General features: G+C 41.8%; 1 protein-coding gene across 2 annotated transcripts in view; it reads left to right on the top strand.

The window, feature by feature from the left end:
* CHN2 (chimerin 2) overlaps window positions 1–20331 on the top strand; it is a 365034-nt gene extending 344703 nt beyond the window's left edge. Inside the window, exons 10-14 of one of the 2 annotated variants that reach the window (XR_006389957.1) lie at window positions 225–302; window positions 11583–11720; window positions 15428–15533; window positions 16232–18418; window positions 18496–20331. Coding sequence is in view for 1 of the 2 variants with exons in the window: in XM_044293227.1 (XP_044149162.1) it covers window positions 225–302; window positions 11583–11720; window positions 15428–15533; window positions 16232–16403 (494 nt within the window). In the remaining variant the exon portion in view is untranslated. Of the gene's footprint in view, window positions 1–224; window positions 303–11582; window positions 11721–15427; window positions 15534–16231 lie in introns of both variants that reach the window. The other variant, XM_044293227.1, reaches the window with a different exon arrangement.
* Window positions 20332–21657: the final 1326 nt, after the last annotated feature.

Raw genomic sequence — 21657 nt, 5'->3', positions numbered from 1 at the left:
TCCCCCATTGACTTATAATGGTCTTAGAGATGGAGCTGTCATGGCTATTTTAGAGATAATGCAACCGGATCCATTTATAACAAATGCAGCCAGTTGTATTATCATGACGGAAGCGTTTTTGCAGAACCCTGCCTGATCAAGGAAAAAGGCAGATGTGAAAGTAGCCTTATTGTGTGTGAATAATGTAGTTTATTAACATCTCATTTTATTCTTTTTACTTTCAGGCTTAAAGTCAGAAGGTCTCTACCGAGTCTCGGGTTTTACTGAGCACATTGAAGATGTAAAAATGGCCTTTGATCGAGGTGAGCTTTCATTTTAACCACTTATTGGCAAATGCCATTGGGGGCAGGTAATATACTGTAGATAAACATCTGTACCTGACAAAAATTGGGAAGAAATGGTATCCTGCAAGCAAATAACCAGATTCCCTGTCTGGGTGCAGACATTTGAGGCCCGCGTCTGCTGATCACACATGAACCTATGCACGGATAGCCACGATATATTGGTTAGGTCAGTGATGGTGAACCTCTTAGAGACCGAGTGCCCAAACTGCAACCCAAAACCCACTAATTTATCGCAAAGTGCCAACACGGCAATTTAACCTGAACACCAATATCATATATCTTCCATGTACTTTATCATTTAGCTATAATAACCTGCCTACATTCAACGTGCTGCCTGTGCTGTTCATAGCATGTCCTGCACTGATAAATGGCAGGCAAATTCTAAGGCACATTGGTACACCATAGACTTTCTCCAGGGTGCGGGTGCCCACAGAGAGGGCTCTGAGTGCCGCCTCTGGCACCTGTGCCATAGGTTCGCCATCACTGGGTTAGGTGATAAGCCTAGGTTTAGTTTCTGACAGTCAGATCTCTGTTCCTCCAGAGCTTCCAAAGATAGATGAAACAGTAGTACGACAGGTTGGGTTTTAACCTATCTAATCTATTGACCTACCAGAGATCTCCTCTATCCATAGAAATAACATAATGTTTAGTCAAATTTGAGTGTTAATAGTGGAGATGAAAAATAGATCTGATAGCTGAACAATCTTTTGCTCTGTAGCACAGCAATTGTGGGAATTGTGAGTAGCAGAAGAAATCAGTCATATAATATAAGCGGTTAACCGTACATTTTATAGCAGAATTTGATGCAGTTTTTAGAGCCAAACACAGGAGTGGATCCAAAAAGAAGTAAAAGTATATAAAAGTAAAAAAATAAATAAAAATGAACCAAATTGATGCATTTCCTCTGTTTCGTGTCTCTTCCTGCACTGGACTAGGCTGGACATGCACATTAAATGCTGTGGACATAACGCTCATTCGGACAATAACTATTCCTTCCGTCCCTGATATACATGCATACATGGCATGTGTTATCAACAGGGACAGGGGAGTAGGCTGCTACCAGACAATACTTGAGACAGCTTATGCCACCAAGAACAAGAGGATCATCTGCCCATCTTAGAAGTCAGGAGGCCCCCATACATTAGATTGCCAGCAGGTTCGGCCAATTGAAGGAGTTCTCAGGAAAGGTCATCAATATCAGATCGAAACCCCCGCAATTAGCTGTTTCAGGCTGCCATAGCGCCAGAAACTGACAGTGTATGGAGTGGAAGCAGAAGGCGCCATACAATGTCTAGTTTCCCTCACCATGGCAGATCGAAACAGCTGATTGGTGTGGGTGTCACACATCTGATATCCTCCAGTCTTATCCTTTGATGACCAGATAGGTCTTTAGCTCGGAAAACCCCTTTAATGTGTATGTGTCCATCTTTGCACTGCACATGGCTCACTGGCTGGTGTTTGAATTTTGTATGCATAAAACTAATGGGGAGATTTATAATTTATAATTGCGCCTGAAAAGTGTCGTTAAAAAGTCGCAAACTGCGTGTTTGCAACTTTTTAAATGCATCTTTTGAATAAATAGTTGCAAGTCACACAGACAGTAACAAATTTATCTTCAATTTTGGTGCTAATGAAGCCAGAAATCTATGGCAGCTCTGGGTTGTCGTAAACGTATGCACGAACTGCCAGAGGATGCACCTAATTTATTATGAGTGCTGGCTTCAATACGTCTCCCCATAAGTATTTTAGGGACAATTTGACAGAATAGCATTGTGACAGACTCTATTAGTGTTAGATGTATGCTGTATATAAAGAGGACCTGTCACCTCTCCTGACATGGCTGTTGTAGTAACTATGTACATGCATTCCCCGTGTAATAACTATTATTGGAGCATCTATTCTCATGACTCTATGTTGTGCCATTCCTTTATTATTTCTATTAGAAGTTATGAATTAATTGCCAGCAGCTTGCAGTAAAGGTACAACTGGGTGTTACCAGTTGGGGGTGTGTCCCTGCACAGTCTGACCGCAGCACTGATTGGACAGAGACATACACACGTACAACTAGTAACACCCAGCAGTACCTTTACTGCAGACTGCTGGCAATTTATTTGTAAACTTCTAGCATAAATAATAAAGGAATGGCACAACATAGAGCCATAAGAATAGATGCTCCAGAATTTTTATTACATCGGGAATGCAAGTAGTTACTAAAACAGACATATCAGGAAAGGCAATCTTTAAATAAAAGTTCCCAAAAATATGAACCAAAAATGACTTTTCGGATGCAGTGAACTTTCTGCTAATCTAGATACAACACTAAATGCCATTTTCCATGATGACTGAAATGTGCCATTAATAATTTACATGACCAAATATCTGCATGATGGGGAGCTGGGGGTTTGATTTCAACAACACAAATGTGTATTGCAGTCTGTTCACTGGAGCTGAAGGTTTTGAAACTGCTCGGTCATGGTGTAATCAATCCTGACACTACAAATAAGATGTCATCCTGAAATATTCATGGACATGGTCGGTGGGAAAATGGTATTGGGTTTCCCAAGGAGCTTTATCTTTTCATACAGTAAAACATAATCATTTTACTTGTGTAGTCATAAAAGAACATAAATCTAAGAGAGCTTCAATATAGGTATAAAATTCTTCTGATTTTCAGCTTTGTCCAGATTCAGGGTCACAATATAGCCACATTTTAGTATCTGTATTGTGACCATAACATCCAGACCTCCCTTAGGGCGGTGTACACATGATAGATAGAATAGATCGATAAATAGATGGAATCAATTAGATAGTTAAGATAGATTAGATAGATAGATGAGATAGATACTGTAGATAGATAGATGAGATAAGATCAGTGGCGTAACCAGAGTGTTATGGGCCCCAGTGCAAGCTTTGGAAGCGGCAGATATTCTTACTAAGGGCTCTTTCCCGTGCGGCTAGTCCGCTGCATGAATGAAGGCCAAGCCCATTTCGGACAGCGGAGACACGGAGCAGTAACATGATTGACTGTGATCTTTTTACTACAAAATCACAGTGAGATAAAGTTGTCACCGTGATTTTGTAGCAAAACGATCATAGAGAGGCAAAGAGCATTACCAATCATGTTACTGCTCCGTGTCTCTGCTGTCCGGAGCGGGGCTTGGCTGTCTTTCACACAACGGATTAGCCACATGGGATCCGCTCGTGTTAAAGAGCCCTAAGCCCAATGCATGACTACACTCACCCAGTCCTAATAAAATCTGGTCCTACCTCATCCAGGGTGTCGCTGGCGTCGGCGTGATGTCCGCTGGATCCAGAACAAGGTCCCTGTGGTGAGAAAAAAAAAATAATCACACAAGGAAGGGATGGTGACTGCCCCTGTGAAATCACCAGCAGGGGGCGCTGTGCTGGCTTGGTAGACTGAGCTATGCCAATGTATAGCAGGGTAATTTAGGACCAGGGGTCGAGTGGAGGGGGAACGCATGGGAACGGCGTTCCTGCACTTTTTTTATGGCAGGAACGCCGTTCCCTTTCAGCCTCAAGCCAGGAGAACGCGGCTGAATCAGAATCAGATGGAGACGGAGCGCACTGTGCAGGGCAGGCTAAGGGAGGAGGGGCAGCTTCAGTTGAGAGGAAGCTGTCTGTGCGGTGCTGCTGCCTGCAACTGCCTCACTGTGACTCCTCTCATGATGTGTAGAGGTCATGAGTTCAAATCCCAGGACAAACTTTTGTAAAAGTGTTTTTTTTTTTTTATAAGACTTCTACTGTTACCTAGTTTACTGATACCTAGTGTACAACCATACACATGACAGCTGCCCACTGTGTATGGATGTAGCAGAGCTGGGTGTGTTGGGGCAGCTGTCATGTGTATGGTTGTACACTAGGTATAAGTAGAAGTCTTATTTTTTTTATTTTTAAGCAACTACCTTGACAGCTTTTATGGCTGTGAGGGTAAATGCCTTGCCTCTAATGTGTAGAGGTCATGAGTTCGAATCCTAGAACAAACTTTTCTAAAAGTGTTTTTTTTTTTTTTTTCTGATACTTCTACTGATACCTAGTTTACTGATACCTAGTGCACAACCATACACATGACAGCTGCCCCAACACACCCAGCTCTGCTACATCCATACACAGTGGGCAAAGTTACCTACAGTAGAAGTCTTATATATTTTTTTTTTAAGCAACTAGCTAGACAGCTTTCATAGCTGTGAGGGCATATGCTTTGCCTCTGATTTGTAGAGGTCATGAGATCGAATCCCAGGACAAACTTTTCTAAAAGTGTTTTTTTTTTTTTTTTTTTTAGTCCGCAGCTACACAAATTACAGCATGCTAGATTTTCTGTGCTTTTTTATTTTTTGGAGGGGGGGGGGGGGTTGCAGTGGATCTTGGGTGAGTTCCCACACTTTTTTTCCCAGGACTTGACCCCTGTTTAGGACATTTCCCCTAAGTGCTACCACACAGTACTAATGCCCACCTTGTGGCCTTTCACAGTAATTAAGCCCACCTTGTGGTCCCTTCACAAAAGTTATGTCCTTCTTGTGGCCCCTCAAAGCAGTTATGCCCACCTTTGTTCCTGTCTCAGTAGTTATGCCCAGATATGTGCCCCTCAAAGTAGTTATGCCAAATATGTGCCCCCTCACAGTAGTTATGCCCAGATATGTGCCCCTCACAGTGGATATGCCCAGATATGTGCCCGCTCACAGTAGTTATGCCCAGATATGTGCCCCTCACAGTAGTTATGGCCAGATATGTGCCCCCTCACAGTAGTTATGCCAGATTATGTGCCCCTCACAGTAGTTATGACCAGATATGTGCCCCCCTACAGTGGTTATGCCAGATTATGTGCCCCTCACATTAAATATGCCCACATATGTGCCCCTCACAGTGGTTATGCCAGATTATGTGCCCCCCTACAGTGGTTATGCCAGATTATGTGCCCCTCACATTAAATATGCCCACATATATGCCCCTCACAGTGGTTATGCCAGATTATGTGCCCCCCTTACAGTAGTTATGCCTTCATATATGTGCCCTCTCATAGTTATGCCTTTATATGTGCCCCCCTCACAGTAGTTATGCCAGATATGTGCCCCCCTACAGTGGTTATGCCAGATTATGTGCCCCTCACATTAGATATGCCCACATATGTGCCCCTCACAGTGGTTATGCCAGATTATGTGCCCCCCCTCACAGTAGTTGATATATGTGCCCCCTCATAGTTATGCCTTTATATGTGCCCCCCTCACAGTAGTTATGGCAGATCAGGTGCCCCCTCAGTAGAGATGCCCACTTTTGTGCCCCCTCACTCTAGTTGTAGTTGTGCCCATCAACCCCTTCCTCTTTGCCCCCAGTCTGCAGAGTTAGGAAAAGAAAAAAAAAACACATACTTACCCTCTTCCCTGATGTTGCGCTGCCACACTCACATCGCGCTGCTAGCTGTACTGAAGGCAGTTTCCCGGGCCTTCAGAGCTCCCCCCACAGCCAGCAGCGCGATGTGCGGCCAGGAGAGGCAGCGCTGGAGCTCCTGCTTCACTGATGATCTGGATACAGCCCGGCAGTGACAAGAACTACCGGGCCGAGTGTATGTGAGTGAATGCGCGCGTCCACCCTCTTCCTCCTCCTCCCCTCTGTGCAAACCTCCCGCACCTTGCCTCATATTAAACATGTAATGGAGTGCCCTGATGGGGGCCCGGCATTGTCACTGTACTTCATGACGGGCACCGTCACAGCGCTTCATTACATTTTAGTACAGCAAGCCCCCTCCCCCAGCCAGGCCCGGTTGCACCTCCTGCGACTGCGATCGTTGAGCCCCTGAATAAGATAGAGAGATAGATAGATATATAATATATATAGATAGATAGATAGATAGATAGATAGATTCAATTAGTTAGGATAGATAGATAGGATAGGTAGATAGAATCAATTAGATAGTTAGGATAGATTAGACAGATAGATAGATAAGAGAGATAGATATATTGATAGATATATTGATAGATAGATAGATGAGATAGATACTATAGATAGATAGAACATGCCCATTTAAACATGGTGGGGACTGAATAGATGTCCCCAGTTTCTTTGTGTGTTTATGGCTATAAGATTTTCCTTGTTCTGTTGGCAGTAAGTTTCTTGTACGGGGAACCAAAAGCTGCGTTGTCACGTGGTCAGTACATGTGAAACAGGTGCGGCATGTTTTGGATCAGACCCTACTTGTATGAATGGATTTTACTGATCCCCTGTTGACAGAGCCAATTCATTGAGAAATGGCATTCATAGAACAAAAGATCAGTTTAATGTCCCGATGGGTGCAGCTGTTGTTTTTCTTTGTTCCTTAAATGATTTTAATTGTTTATTGGGAGTCTAGATGAAAGCTTTGCAAATAGTCCAGCACATTATTATTGCGGTTAGAGGAAATAATAAAGTACAGAATATTCAGCTACAGGGCATGCCTCGTAGAACATGCACCCAGCGCTGGAGAAACAGAGAGCAAACACCTGTAACACCCCAGAGTGGTGTTACCACTTCTGCACTTTGCTACTGTCTTTATTGGTCTAACGCCATGTCATCTTATGCATTTATTCCAGGTCCTCCACACTGTGCATTTCTAATGTTATGTAACTGTTAATGCAATGCGCCTGGTTCACCAGCAGTTAGCAGAAAACACGGCAGAGCTATATTTAGATAGAATGGAACCTTCCATTCCATTCTAGCCCCCCTCTTGAGAAGGGTAGGGCAGAAGTTCTAGTCAGTCTAGCTTACCCCCATATAGGGGAAGGGTGTGCAGGGGCACGTCTCTGCTGAACGTGCCCACGCCAGCCAGAGCACCTTAAGCTCTGCTGGCCATGGAGGCCAAAGCTTGAAGCCTCAGGAGCCAGGAGGAAAGTTCCCTGGCATAACCTAGAGTCAGACTACAAAGTGAAGTGCAGCATACAGAAGAAGCTGGGTTATACAGCCAGCCTGTCAGTACAGTAGAGTCAGAGAGAAACAGATATAAGAGTGGAGTTTGCCTGCCAGTTTCATGCTAAAGCCTGCTGGAACCAAGAGAAAGCCTGTAAACCACCGTATCCAGGTAGGAGTGCTGTAAAACACATGAAGAGACATTTTAGGCCACACTATACCACTCGGCATTCCTACACCTGGGTCGCGTTATAGAGGGCCCTAGGGGGAGGCGCCCGTTGCACACCCAGCTACCAAGTATTTGTATAATGCCTTGCTCAATGCATCTTCTTAAGAAGAACATGCCTATGTTAAAGGAATCCTGATGATTATTAAAAGACTTGTCTGGTTTGGAAAACCATTTTTAGAATACCCTTTAGGGCTTTCTGGATTAATACAGGGAGTCCTTAGTTCAGTATCTTTATAAGCTGGATCAGAGATTGGCTAGAGTAGAAAGATTCTTGCTCCCTCCTGGACCCGGGATATCTAGGCATTACCAGAATGGTCAATGATTTCAATGAACACAATGCAACCTTGGGCCGCAGGGAAACCGACACTTCCCCTGTGGACTTAGCAGCAGTAAAACAACCTGTGGTCCGCTCATTTTAAGAAGACTCTCTTAATAGAAATACAACCAATGCTCTTAATCTGAGAATGCATTTTATTGAATAAATATTCCTTTCTATACTGTTTTAAAGGGGCTGTCTCAGATTTTAAAAATGTACAATTACAGCAGGAAATATGATAAAATTAAAAATAACAATTACTCACCTTTTAAATCCCCCAGCCAACACTTCAGTGGCCTTCAATGGTCTTTATATACTTTCATACAGCAATGACATACAGGACATCCACAAGTATATGCAAACACAATGCAACATCACTCTGCAAGCATAAAATATATAAACTAATAAATATATATTTATAAACTAATAATATATGCACTATGTAAAAATGAATATGAGGTTTTTATAACATTTTTGTGTCAAAATCATTTGTGCCCATCCACCACTGCATAGTGACCTCTTTTGGACGAGAACCTACTGTATATGATACCTCTCCTTGTGCTAAGGCTACTTTCACACTAGCATTTTTACTGTATCCGGCAGGGTTCAGCAAAAACTGTTCCGTTACTGATAATACAACTGTCTGCATCCGTTATGAACGGATCTGGTTGTATTATCTTTAACATAGCCAACACGGATCCGTCATGAACTCCATTGAAAGTCAATGGGGGACGGATCCGTTTTCTATTGTGTCAGATTGTGTCAGAGTTAAATCCGTCCCCATTGACTTACATTGTGGGTCATGACGGATCTGTCTTGCTCCGCATCCCATGACAGAAAGCAAACCGCAGCATGCTGCGGCTTGCTCTCCGGTATGAGAACGCAACCAAATGAAACGGAATGCATTTTGGAGCACTCTGTTCTGTTCAGTTACGTTTTTTCCCCATTGACAATGAATGGGGACAAAACGGAAGCGTTTTTTCTCCAGTATTGAGACCCTATGACGGATCTCAATACCGAAAAATAGAAACGCTAACGTAAAAGTAGCCTTACTGGCTTTAAATGAATTCAGGGAGAGCGAATGCTGTACACCAAACAGTCAGGGATGAGATTCTTGTACAAGTTGATCACTTAACTTCAGTTGTCAGTCTTGTCTTTTCTACCCTAAAGCCGTTCTCTAAAAATATCTTCTAAGAACTGGAAAAAATCCAAAATTAAAATTCTCTTGGCATGAATTGATGTAGACTTTTATTTGTGTGTTTTGTACACATTTCTATGAATGTTTATGTTCTTAACAGTCATTAGGAAAATTGAGTTCTGGTAATTTTGTTTCCATTTTATCAGAGAAAACTATCAATATCCGCAGTTTCCTTCATACACCGCTGAACTTAAAGGGGTTGTGCAAGAATGGCTGGACCTGTAAAGGGAAACTTACCTGCTTCACCGCGGCGGCACCCCACTCCCTCTCCTCCAGGCCTGTGATGCTCACCTGGGCTCCCTCACTGTAAACATTATGTTTGATATGGCCGCAGGCAATGACTGGCCACGGCGGTGACCGGCTTCTCTTATGTCATGACAGATGGTCAAATGACGCAAGGGTATTTGGTCTCCATCATGGCCAAGTGGCCCCCATTCTTGCGCAACCCCTGATTAACTTGGACAATTTTTACTTTGCGGGCCACCTCCTAAGACAAGTTGTTTCTGGGAGTACCTGACATAGCCAGAGGTACTGCTGTGGAAAGCAATGCATTTCACAGCATCATGTACATTAAAAGGGGTTGTCCAAGATAATGAAAAAATGTTTTAAAATACAAAAAAAAGAAAACAACAATACACATTCACCCGGCGTGTACTGTTGAGGAAGGTGATTGGCTGCAGCGGTCACGTGCAGCATCCAGGCACGTTACCACTGCTGTTTAAAAAAAACTAATAGAGGTAGGAATACCGGACCACCGCCACAGAGAACGGCACTGGAGAAATGGGTGAGTATAAAATCTTTTTTAAGACATTGTAGGGGTTTTCCAAGATGTTTATTTATCTCTGACAACCCCTTTAAGATTAGTTGCCATTCAACAGAAGGTTTTAACATAGAGTTAGGCCCCATTCACACTACCATATTTTTGGTCCACATCTGATTGGTGACTTAGATAACACTCAGACCACATATGATTAGTGATCAGTGCATACATCCAGGTATTTCTAAAGGGTTTACTTATTTTTATATAAATACATATGATACAAAATAACAGATTTTCATGTCTCTGGGCTATTGCATTTTACATTTCTACAGTAAATGCGTCTCTAAGCCAAAGCTTGCATGCTTTTTGTGTGTTCAGGAATATCAAATGAAAACTTGGGAAGTCTGGAAAAATGTTTAAAATAGAACAGCAGTAAGACTGGGGGCAGTACAGGTTACACAGACTCACTGTGTGTCCAGTTGACATACCATTGACTAAGTAACGTATATTTTTAGAAAACTATTTCCACCCGCTGATTTCCAGTGCTGTCCTGGTTATGCCTAGTGTGCGCTCAATAATGCTGTGCATATTTCTCTTATCTATATTACTGGAGTGTCAATCTTTACCACCCAAGTTGTTCCAGGTCTCCCTGTGAGCAGCCGACTGTATAATACTCAAAAGCAGTTTCACAAGAAGTATATCAGCAGGGCATGCTGATAAGAAATGTAGCAGAGCTCAGTAATATTAAAGTATGTTATCGGATCTGATCTCACATTTTTCAAGAAATATACAGTCCCCACATGGATTGGATCATTTGTTAAGTTGCACTTTAGGCCCTCAGAGGCTGCACACAGGAGCATAGCTAAAAGCCTGTGAGCCCTAGTGCAAATGTTCAGCCTGTGCCACCACCTACCCCTGTGCAACCTCTTCCCATGTCACCCTGCCCAGAGCAACCTGCCCATAACTTTCAGCTGCATTGGTAGCAATGTTCCCTCTAAGCCTTTGTAGCTAGTGAGTGGGGCAGTTTAGGATTCGGGCACTATTCCCTCTGAGCTGGACAATGCAGAACTGCATCAAGTAAATATCAATGTGCATCACCCCAACGATTACCTATAAAATAGCAAGGCATGCAGGGCCACAAAGTATCTTAGGCAAATATTATTAAATAGCTTCCAGGGCTCATGCCTTGAAGACTATTGTCTGCCTCCCTGGTGGTCTAGGGCAGTGGAGGGGTTAATGCTGTAACCCTGGTGGTCAAGGGCAAATATGGGGGTTATTATAATTATGCCTGTTGTGGCTAGGCAATGAAAGGGTTAATATCAGTATCATCAGTGGTGTTGGACAGTGAAGGTGTAAATAAAGGATCCCTAATGGTCTTGGTAGTAAATGGTAAATATAAAGATTTCTGGTGGCCTTGGGCAGTAAAGGGTTGATGCAAGGATCCCTGGTGGTCTAGGACAGTGAATGACTTAATGTCTGTATACCAGGTACTGTAGGCGAATGAAGGGCTTAATATCAGCATATTTGGTGGTCTAGGGTAGTACAGGGGTTAATCAGTATATCTGGTGGTCTAGGGCAGTGAGGGAAAAGTGTTGAGAAGAGTAAAAAGTTGCAAACTCTAGCACAACTAAGGCGTGCTCCAAAATTTGCGACTTTTACGTTACTTTTCTGGCATAAAACTGTTAATAACTCTGCCCCACTGTCTTGGTTCATTCACATTTTCCTACTTTTCTCTACATTTATTGACAAACTCATTTTGAGAAATAAAGTTCTGGTACTATATGGCATGATGTGGTGACACATGATTATGCATCTCTAACATTTCTCTTTTTGCTCTGTAGATGGTGACAAGACTGATCTCTCCAGTACTACCTATCCAGACATAAATATCATCGCTGGAGCACTGAAATTATATTTCAGGGACTTACCGATTCCAGTCATCACATATGACACGTATTCCAAATTCATTGAAGCAGCAAGTAAGTGTACAGAGTCATTGTGCCCTAAAGGAACGCTGCAAGGCACAACCTATACACAGTGTTTGACTTTTTGAAGCCCTGACTCTGGGGAGAGTACAGTGTATCCGTTTTTCTGGGAGTGTTCCCTTTTCATAGATATTCTTGGGTATTTATCATTAAGGTGATGTTTATAGACCATTCATCAAATAATAAGTCTAAGTGTTAAACTCTGTGTTCCTTTGGGGCAGGTCCTACTTGGCATGGAGTAGAAATAGTGCACTTTGGCCCTGTACAGTGGACTATGCCAGCTGGCTGCCTTCATGTGCTGATAGCAAAAACAGTAGTATGCACCCTGTTATAGAGCAAGATTAACAGGAAAGGTTATACCGGGGGCAGGATGGCACAACTACAGGGCACTATACTCTTAGTCATGCAATTTTACATGGTAGGGTAAAAATATACATTAGGATATTAAATATTTTAAAATACCACCTAAAGATGTTTGCTCTTGTGTTTTTAGACCACTAAAAACACACCATAGAAGCTGCTTGTTTTTTTCTATACCACATGTGTATTTAGTGGAGTTTTTTTTTTTTTTTAAACAAATGTATGGATGATATTTTTCCAGCCATTGCATCAATATTCTACATTTATATAAAAACACCAGAGACACAAATAACACCACTCAATGTAAAAACAAAAACACTAGTATTACATTCCTGCATTTCATATTTCTCATAAAACTTTAGCTAACATCAGGAGCACAACATGCACCACGAAAAAACGCAAAAGTGCTGAAAATTACAACTATTTAATTTATGCACTTATATATTCCGCTGCACTATACAGACATTGGCATCATGTTGTCCCCAATGGGGCTCAAAATCTAAGCTCCATATGTGTAATGTGAGGAAACCTAACCAAACACATGGAGAACATACAAACTCCATGCAGATGTTGTCCTTGGTTGGATTTGAACCTAGGACCACAGCGTTGAAAGGCACCAGTGCTAACCACTGAGCCACCATGCTAAAAACCTTTCTTTGTATCCATCAATGTATATTGGATAGGGCTATACACTTCGGCTAGATTTATACATAGATGCAGATGATATACATATATATATATAAAAAAGAGAAAATGATGGCGGCACTGGAAAAAAGCAATTTGGGTCCTAAGTCCAGGGATGTAGCTGCTTACCCCAAATAGATAGACGAAAAACGGACAGCACTCCAAGTAAAAGCAATGGTGTTTATACACCCATGTGGAAGGCAACGTTTTAGCTCATACAAGAGCCTTTTTCAAGCCTTGAAAAAGGCTCTTGTATGAGCTAAAACGTTGCCTTCCACATGGGTGTATAAACACCATTGCTTTTACTTGGAGTGCTGTCCGTTTTTCATCTAAATATATATATATATATACGTGTGTGTGTGTGTGTGTGTAAGAGCTCTGCAGAAAGGGAATCAAGTTTCAAAGGTTGGGTTTCTTTGCACACAGCACAACTATTGATATGTTTATCAGTGTTATCATGGGAAACCTTCGATAAGTCTTTATTTGTACAACCTCATCACATGGTGGCAATATACTATGACATTTTCATACATTGTCCAGCACAATGACTCAGCAGCTAGCACGGTTGCCTTGTAGCACTGGGCCCCAAGGTAGAATATGACCACAGGTTGTCCCATAAGAACATTGTATTATTCAAATCCTGCAATAAAATATAAACATGTTTTTTATTTACCCTTATTATAAAGTGATTTCTTCACTAAATATGCAGCGAATAAGCTTTTTGTATTGCCACCTGCTGTTTCTATTGCGCTCCCTCAGAAGGGTGCTGAGGTGGACATGTGGCGTTGTGACGCTTTCCTTCTATTCAGTTCAGTCTCATCAGCAATGCATAAGAATCCCGAGGGTGGTGAGCGGGCTGTCCCTGAAGCTGCACTGTCTTCTCTGATTGTGAGGGACGCTGCTGAGCAAGCGCAGGGGCAGTCTCTGCTCGTACAAGCAGAGGACAAACTGCATCAGCCCTGTCAGTTGGATTTCCACTGATTCGTAAGTGCAGTGAAATTTTATCCACATCAGGAAAGATTTATTGTTTGTCCATTTTTATTCCTGCTGCTGGAGCCCTAAAAACGACTTAGTACATAACACCAATCCTCATTTATGTTCTGTACACATAAATACTAAATCATGGTTGCTTGGCATGTAGATGTGCGATCAATGTTCTCTTTTGGAATTTGCGTCGGGTGTTTTTAATTAGCAGAAGACTAAATAACAATAATTAATACAATGAATAACCCCATCCAATAGTTAATGTAAAAAAATAATATCAGACATCATATAGGACATGACAATCTCTTTCTAAGGCGGTTCGTTTTCCACAGATACGTTGTTCCGTTTTTTGTTTCCGTTCCGTTTTTCAGCCAAAAAAATCTCTGTATGGTTTCCATTTTTTGCGGTTCGGAAACAAAAAATTTGTAATTATTACTGTAATGTACAGTTATGTTTGTAAACAGTAAACACATGGGCAAAGTGGGCATGGATCCGCAAAAAACTGATAACATACGGATGTGTTCCGTATTTTTTGCGGACCCATTGACTTGAATGGAGCCACGGAACATTATTTGCGGACAATAATAGAACAAGTTCTATCTGTTAGTGGAGCGGATATACGGAAACGGAATGCATACATAGTACATTCTTTTTTTTTTGCGGAATGGTTGCGCATACGGACCGCAAACGGAACCCAGAAAAACGGAACGGAAATGGGGGGTAAAAACGTTCATGTGCAAGAGCCCTAACAAAGCTAAAACCAGCCCTGTACCTCACATGGATCCAGAGATCTCCCCATTCAATGCTCTACTAGATTTAATCAAGCTGACAGCTCAAGGGGAGCGTCTTTGCTGCTGCAGCTCAGGGGGCGTGTCTCAGCTCTGCCTATCACAGCTCAGGAGGCAGTTAAAGGATGGAACTGAGCATGTGCGGCCTTCTCAGTGAGCAGGTCAAAGAACTAAGAAAAAGAACAAACAGCAGGTGGCGCTATACAGATATATTTTATTAAATAACTCATTGGCTATTCCAAATTTTTAATTACATGCAATTACAAAAGTATTTAGATCCAGGTGCTGGTTTGAAAACTGTAAAATATTTTTTGTGGGACAATCCCTTTAATACCTACTTGGTCTAGTTCAGCTTCCAAGACCACATGTAAATATGATCTTTGGAGAGCTATTCAGATGCAGTGCAGTTCTTAGCCCATGGAGCCCACAAACTGCGTGTCTTATAAGGTTTGATAAAGATATTCAATAGATGGATTCAGTCCTTTTTTAGCATTCATCTAATATAAGCCTTAGGCCGAATGAACACGGCCGTGGAACACGGACGTGAGCGGTCCGTGGTATCCCGGCCTGGCATCCTGCTGACAGCAGGAGCGCACGGCGTCATTGGTTTCTATGACGCCGTGCGCTTCATGCCGCCGCTGCACTACAGTAATACAGTAGTATAGATCATACCAGTGTATTACTGTAGTGCAGCGGCGCCATGAAGCGCACGGCGTCATAGCAACCAATGACGCCGTGCGCTCCTACTGTCAGCAGGATGCCAGGACGGGATTCCACAGACCGCTCACGTCCGTGTTCCACGGCCGTGTTCATTCGGCCTAAGGCTTATATTAGACTAGTAGATCATCCAGCTGACCATAATGTATTGTAAACTTCTCTTTTTAGAAATAGCCAACCCTGATGAGAGGTTAGAAGCGATACATGAAGCACTGATGCTCCTGCCTCCTGCACATTTTGAGACCCTTAGGTACCTCATGATCCACCTAAAGAAGTAGGTATCTTTTTTCTGCACTCAAAGTTGACCATTTGACTTATGTTGCCTGAAAACATAAAAATGTTATAATACACATTATAAGAAAAGCTAAATAATATACAGTAACGTTTTCTTGTGTAAGATAAAAGCAAATCCAATAACCCTTTGAACAATGTATATCTATCAATCCTCAGTAAACAGTGTACAAACATGGTCAACATTTTTACTAATATGTACATACAAATTCTGCCTCAGGGTACGCTCACACATAACCAGTCCCCAGTGGATTTTCCACTGTAGAAAATCTAGACTGAATCTGCAGTGACAAAATCCGCACAGCACCGTTGCACGTCCGTGCCCGTATTGGCTCTGGAAGGTGCGGTGTTGAGTGCTTCCGCGGGCTTTCCCTCAGTGCCTCCACACCGCAAAAAAAATAGAACATATCCAGAATGGATCTGGGTCCATCTGCGGCAGACGCACGGATGGTGCCCATGTAAATTGCGGTCCCCAGTGCACGGAACGTGTGCATGCACCCTACGTCATGAGGACTTTGCAGCAGGTTTTAGCGTGGAAACATCAGATTTCCCACCACTTTTACTCTGTGCATTACTACGCACAGTTTTGGGGGACTCACAGGACTAGTCGTAATAAACTGATTTCATACTAGAATTGGCTGATTGACTTCGTTATTAACATTTTGTTACACTTAACTGCAGGGTTACACAGAATGAGAAAGAGAATCTGATGGGGGCAGAAAACCTTGGTATTGTCTTTGGCCCGACCCTGATGAGACCTCCAGAGGAGAATGCCATGACCTCCTTGAACGACATGCGGCACCAGAAACAAGTTGTGCACATACTGATACAGAATGAAGACGTTTTATTCTGAACATATGAAGGATTGCTTTTTGCACTTTTTGCTTTGGTCGACCTGAAGCAGCAAAAGGTTTTGTAAAAACAAGTTCACTCGCTGAACTTTAGTATCTGTGGTAGAACAGATACAGCACATGCCAAATTATTTGATGTAGCATATGTCTCATAGACGTATGAACATATCTCCTTTAGAAAAGGAGCAAGGTTTTGGGGTTAATCCAGCAAATATGTTTCAGTAGTTTTTTTATTTTATAAGAAACAAGAGTCCTTTTGAGATCAATGTCTTATCCTGTAAAGCATACAGTATTTTTTTGAATAGGATTATTCATACATATGTATTTCCTGCACTGTGCAATCCATACAATGTCTTGTAGATAGTAGTAGTAAATGATTATTGCGCAGTCCCACAAGCAATTTAGGATTTTACTAATTAACCTTTACTATTTTGTTTTTCTTAGATATCATTATTTCATCCTCTGTACTCATTAAAACCACATCACATGGGCGCAAAAAGGACAAAAAATCCAGCAGCATAAAAGCATAAAATATTCAGGCTTTATTCAGGCCTTCTTCAAAATCCATTTTCACAAGACGTACATGTTGGATGGATTTTGAAGATTGTATGCTTTTTACTTCTGATGCTAAATTCCTTGTTGTTTCTTGCACTTAAAGTTTGGGTGAGGCCCTGCATGTTCATGCCCGAGCTGTACGTCTTTCTTTCCACATATTATAACATACCCATTCAGAGTTTATGTTGATTTCTCTAGCATTTTTATATTCAGATTGGCTGGGGTCTGACACCCCACAGTCCCACTGATCAGGTGTTCGGGAGTAGCCTCAGAGCTGGGAATAGGCCCTGGAACTAAACAGCTCCGTCCATTGTGTAGTGGATGAAACTGGTTACTGCAGCGCTGCTCCCACTGAAGTGAATGATAGTGTTACAGGAACCAGCTCCGTCCACTACACAATGGAGCTGCTTAGTTCCAGCCCCTAGTTCTGGTGTGGGACTACACAGCCGATCAGCAGGGGTGTGGGATTTCCGAACCCTGACGGGTTGATATTGATAGCCTATCCTGAGAAATCCCCCAGAGACCATTAACTACTTGACATATTTGGGTGACCACTATTTAAAGGGAATGTATCATTTATTTATTCTTAGTTTCATTAATGAGATTTAACTCTAAGACAAACAATTATTTTTTATCTTGCAACTATTTAATTTTATAAAAACTCCCCTGGGCGATGAACAGATAGTGAGTACAGCATTGTGTGTGTTTTATGGCAGCTTCAGTGAAAAGGAGTTAGAAGGGGGTTGTCCAAAATTTCTGAAACATTTGCCAAAAGCAGGAAACGGTGTAAAATCAAGAAAAAAAACCTTTTACCTTTCAAATGTCCAACCGCTCCAGCGCTACCGGTCTGGTCCCCACTAGTATTTCTGTGGTCCTGCATTGATGCCATCAAGTTCATTATTAACATGACCACAGTGGCCTCAGTGGTCAAGTCTTGTTTTTGCATATGTGACTGCTGAGACTGGTGATTGGCTGCGTCGGTAATGTGAACAATAATTGGCATGTGATCACTGCAAGACCAGCGAGGACTAGTGCGTCAGAGACTGGAGCAACGGCACTGGAGACTGGAGTAGCAAGACGCTTAATAGTTTTTTCTTTACTTCCACAGTTTTCTGCTCTCTTTTTTTTTTCTTCTGACAATTCCTTTAATGGACAGGAAGGCGTCCATAGAGTGATATAGTCTTCACAAAGAGAACATACTATAACCATCTCCCCTAGAGATCAGGCATTGACAGAGAAGATGCTTTTCTGTGTGTATAGTATATGGTATTGCTATCTTTGCCTTGTCCAAGCTTCTGGCAGTACAATTGTGCTGTAATTGAATCCATGCCCACTAATGATAATGAGATGACTGTGCTGATTTTCCCCAGTCTACACAACAAAGCTGACATTTGAGCTGTTGAAGACAGGACATGTATGCCGAATGTGCATTTAATCCACAGAATATTTTACATGAATACCGGTAATCAACATAAAATAAAAATATTTTCTGCTGATACATTTCCTTTAAGTACATATAACCCATAACTTTTCTTGAAGTTTGTTAAGGATTCCAATTTATCAAGATAGAAAATGGATACAATCTAAGGTCATCCAGTAAAGAAAAGAAAAAAGGTAGATTTTTTTATTTCTTTTTTACTTCGGAGCTTATTGGCTCTGGATAGTCTATGGATGGCATTTGTCAGAGGCATCTGTTACAGCCATCCAGTAAAAGTAAAATTACGTATGTTAAATGTATACTTTTTTTTTTCTTAACATGGAAGCCTATGCTGACAGATGGCTAACTGGAAGCATCTATCAAAGGAATCTGTTACACAGCAATAGCCCCGCAATCAGAGACTGACTGTATTATAAATTACTATAATACAGTCAGTTCCGGTCAGGGGAGCTGGGGCCCTGGGAGATGCGGCCAACACACGGATTTCCCTGGCCGATCACGGTCACGTGCATGAGCCCTTAAAAGTATCCATTTTAATATGGTGCCGGATAGCCAACAGATAGCATCTGTCGAAGGCATCTGCTGGCCATTTATATATAAAATATACATTTACTTTTTTTACTTCTTATTTTTCAATTCTCGCCACACATATACTGAGTTAAGGGAGGACACATCTATTGTTTTAGGTCCATCCCAAGTACAGGTCCATCTTAAATTCAACATCTACAGTAAGAATTATGGTTTTGTGCTTTTTGTGTAGTGAGAGAAAGGCATCTATCAATAAAACTCAAACATAGCATTGTAAAAGCCTTAAAATAGCTTTTAAATACAGAGTTGTCATGAGTCTGGGCCTGTCAGATTATTTTGTGTCTAATTTAGCCCATGTCAAAATGCCATAACATTTTTATTAAAATGTCTGACACATATGATACGGTAAAAGCTAATTTGGCAGGGATAAAGACGCATTCCTGCAGGGATAAAGACTAATTGGCAAATCTTGTTTCCCAGGAAAAATTGAAAGTGCAGTATTGTGTTAAAATTTGAATTCTGAATAAGATGCTACTTACAATGTAAAGAGACATTTGTTGCTGGATATATCTTTCTTGTAATTAAATATCGAACCATTAGCACTTTTTTCTTAAAGTAAGTCCTTTTCCAGTCCATTTGGCATTTGTTTTTTTGTTAAAGTGATTATGTATATGTTCCAATTTACAATTTTCTTGAAAAAATTAAGAAACTGTAAAGTGAGTAGGTTTTTGTGATTTGTGTTCCTGAACCCTTCTGTGACATGACTTCACAAAGACCATACACCACCTAAACCCCTCTCCCCCTGAAGGTCCACGTCTACAAATCCCACATGGCTACATTTTGTAAATAAAGCTTTCCTAGGTCAACAAGACAAGTGTTGCCAACAGTTTTTCCTAAATCTAGATGGGGACTCTTAAAATGCTCCAGGATATGAGTGATTTGATCTGTCTCTCTATAAAGGGGATGAGGCTACTGTGTAAATATTTTTTAGATGGGACCCCTTATAAATATACTGCATTAAAGAGGACCTTTCACCGGTCCTGACATTACAATATAAGTACCTGGCATGTTGAGGAGATGTCCTCACGCGAATTAATTCTTTTCAGATGCGCTGCTCCGTTCCCCCGCTGTGCCCCCGTTCTGGTTTCCCGCCCTGTATGCCAATCCATGCCATCAGTACAGGGAGGAGGAGCCGTGTTTCTCAAGGGGCGTCTCCTTCTATCTGGCTGTGAGCTCTCAAATCGGAAGCAGAGCGCGTCACTGCCAGGGAGAAAAAAATCTCACCTTCTCCCTCGCCGTGACGCGCTTCGCTGTGGTTGGTCAGCTCATAGCCAGGTAGAAGGAGATACCCCCTGAGAAACAGGGCCGTCTCCTCCTCCCTATATCAATAGTATCGATTTTCATACAGATCGGGAAACCAGAACGGGGCACAGCGGGGGAACGGAGCAGCGCACAGAAAAAATAATAAGCGCAAGGACATCTCCACAACATGCCCTACACTGCCAGGTACTTATATTGTAATGTCAGGACCGGTGAAAGGTCCTCTTTAAAAAATAAAGAACTAATAAGGCTCTGTTCTCACTAGTGTTGTCATTTTCATTCTTAACAGAACCATGACTGGTATCCCTTTTTCGAACTGACCCCATTGCATCCTGAATGATCCGATGACTATAATGGGTCCATCAGGAATCTATCAGGTTCCAGTGTTTTCAACAGCAAAAATATCAGGGCAAGCTTAGCTGTCCTTTGCGCCAGACATACCAGAAACCCCTAATGTAAGAGAAAAAAAAGGCTAGTGTGAACAGAGCCCTACATTTTGTAAATGAACCAGATAGAATAAACTGTTTAATGCATGCGATAAGCATTTATGGAAATTTATATTGTGCTGTGCGCAATTTGTTAACGTTTTTATATGTAGGTCAGGGTATTTTTATTTCAAATGATAGCAGAATGATCAAACTGGTTTCTGAACCCTTATAAACTGTATCTCATATTTGAAGCATATCATTGTTCATTCTTTAATACCTAAATTTTGCCAGTAGACTGTGACCGACAATTATCACTGTATTTGCACCTTTTTGATGCTCCAGAATAGTGTTGTATTTGCTGTGCAACATATTAACAGTTTGCTCTGGAATTTAGGGCTATAAAGCGATTAAAAGAGTGCGTGACTTGCTGCTTGGCAAGGATTTAGACACATTTACAAAATGCAACTTTTCAACAACAAAAAAAGCAAAAAAGCATTTGGAACTCCGATAGCGGTGAACGGAGGGTGGCGGCACATACGTGGCTGCTCTCTGTTCACTTTAGGGGGCCTGTTCTGGAGATAGGTCCCAGACGTGGAACCTGCAACTATCTGACATTGATGGCATATTCTAGATCAGTGATGGCTGACCTCCGTCACTCCAGCTGTGGTGAAACTACAACTCCCAGCATGCTCCATTCATTTTTGTGGAGTTCTGAGAATAGCCAAGCAAGTGTGCATCTTGGGAGTTGTAGTTTTACCACAGCTGGAGTGCCGGAGGTTAGCCATCAGGGTCCTAGATATATACCATCAAAGTCCCAGATGGGACTACCCATTTAAGCTAGATATTGGATAAAGTGATGATGCTTTGATAAATGTGGGAATGTGGGCCAGTAGTGTTTTTTTTTTGTGAGGATTTTTAATGAAATGTAATTTTGCACAATAAGTCAGTTCCTTCAAATTATCCTACCACCCATAAAAAAATAATAAT

The sequence above is a fragment of the Bufo gargarizans genome, chromosome 5, assembly GCF_014858855.1.
Source record: "Bufo gargarizans isolate SCDJY-AF-19 chromosome 5, ASM1485885v1, whole genome shotgun sequence".
In the NCBI taxonomy this organism is placed as follows: Eukaryota; Metazoa; Chordata; class Amphibia; order Anura; family Bufonidae; genus Bufo; species Bufo gargarizans.
Note: the sequence above shows the minus strand (reverse complement) of the source record. Positions and strands in the feature narration are given on the sequence as shown.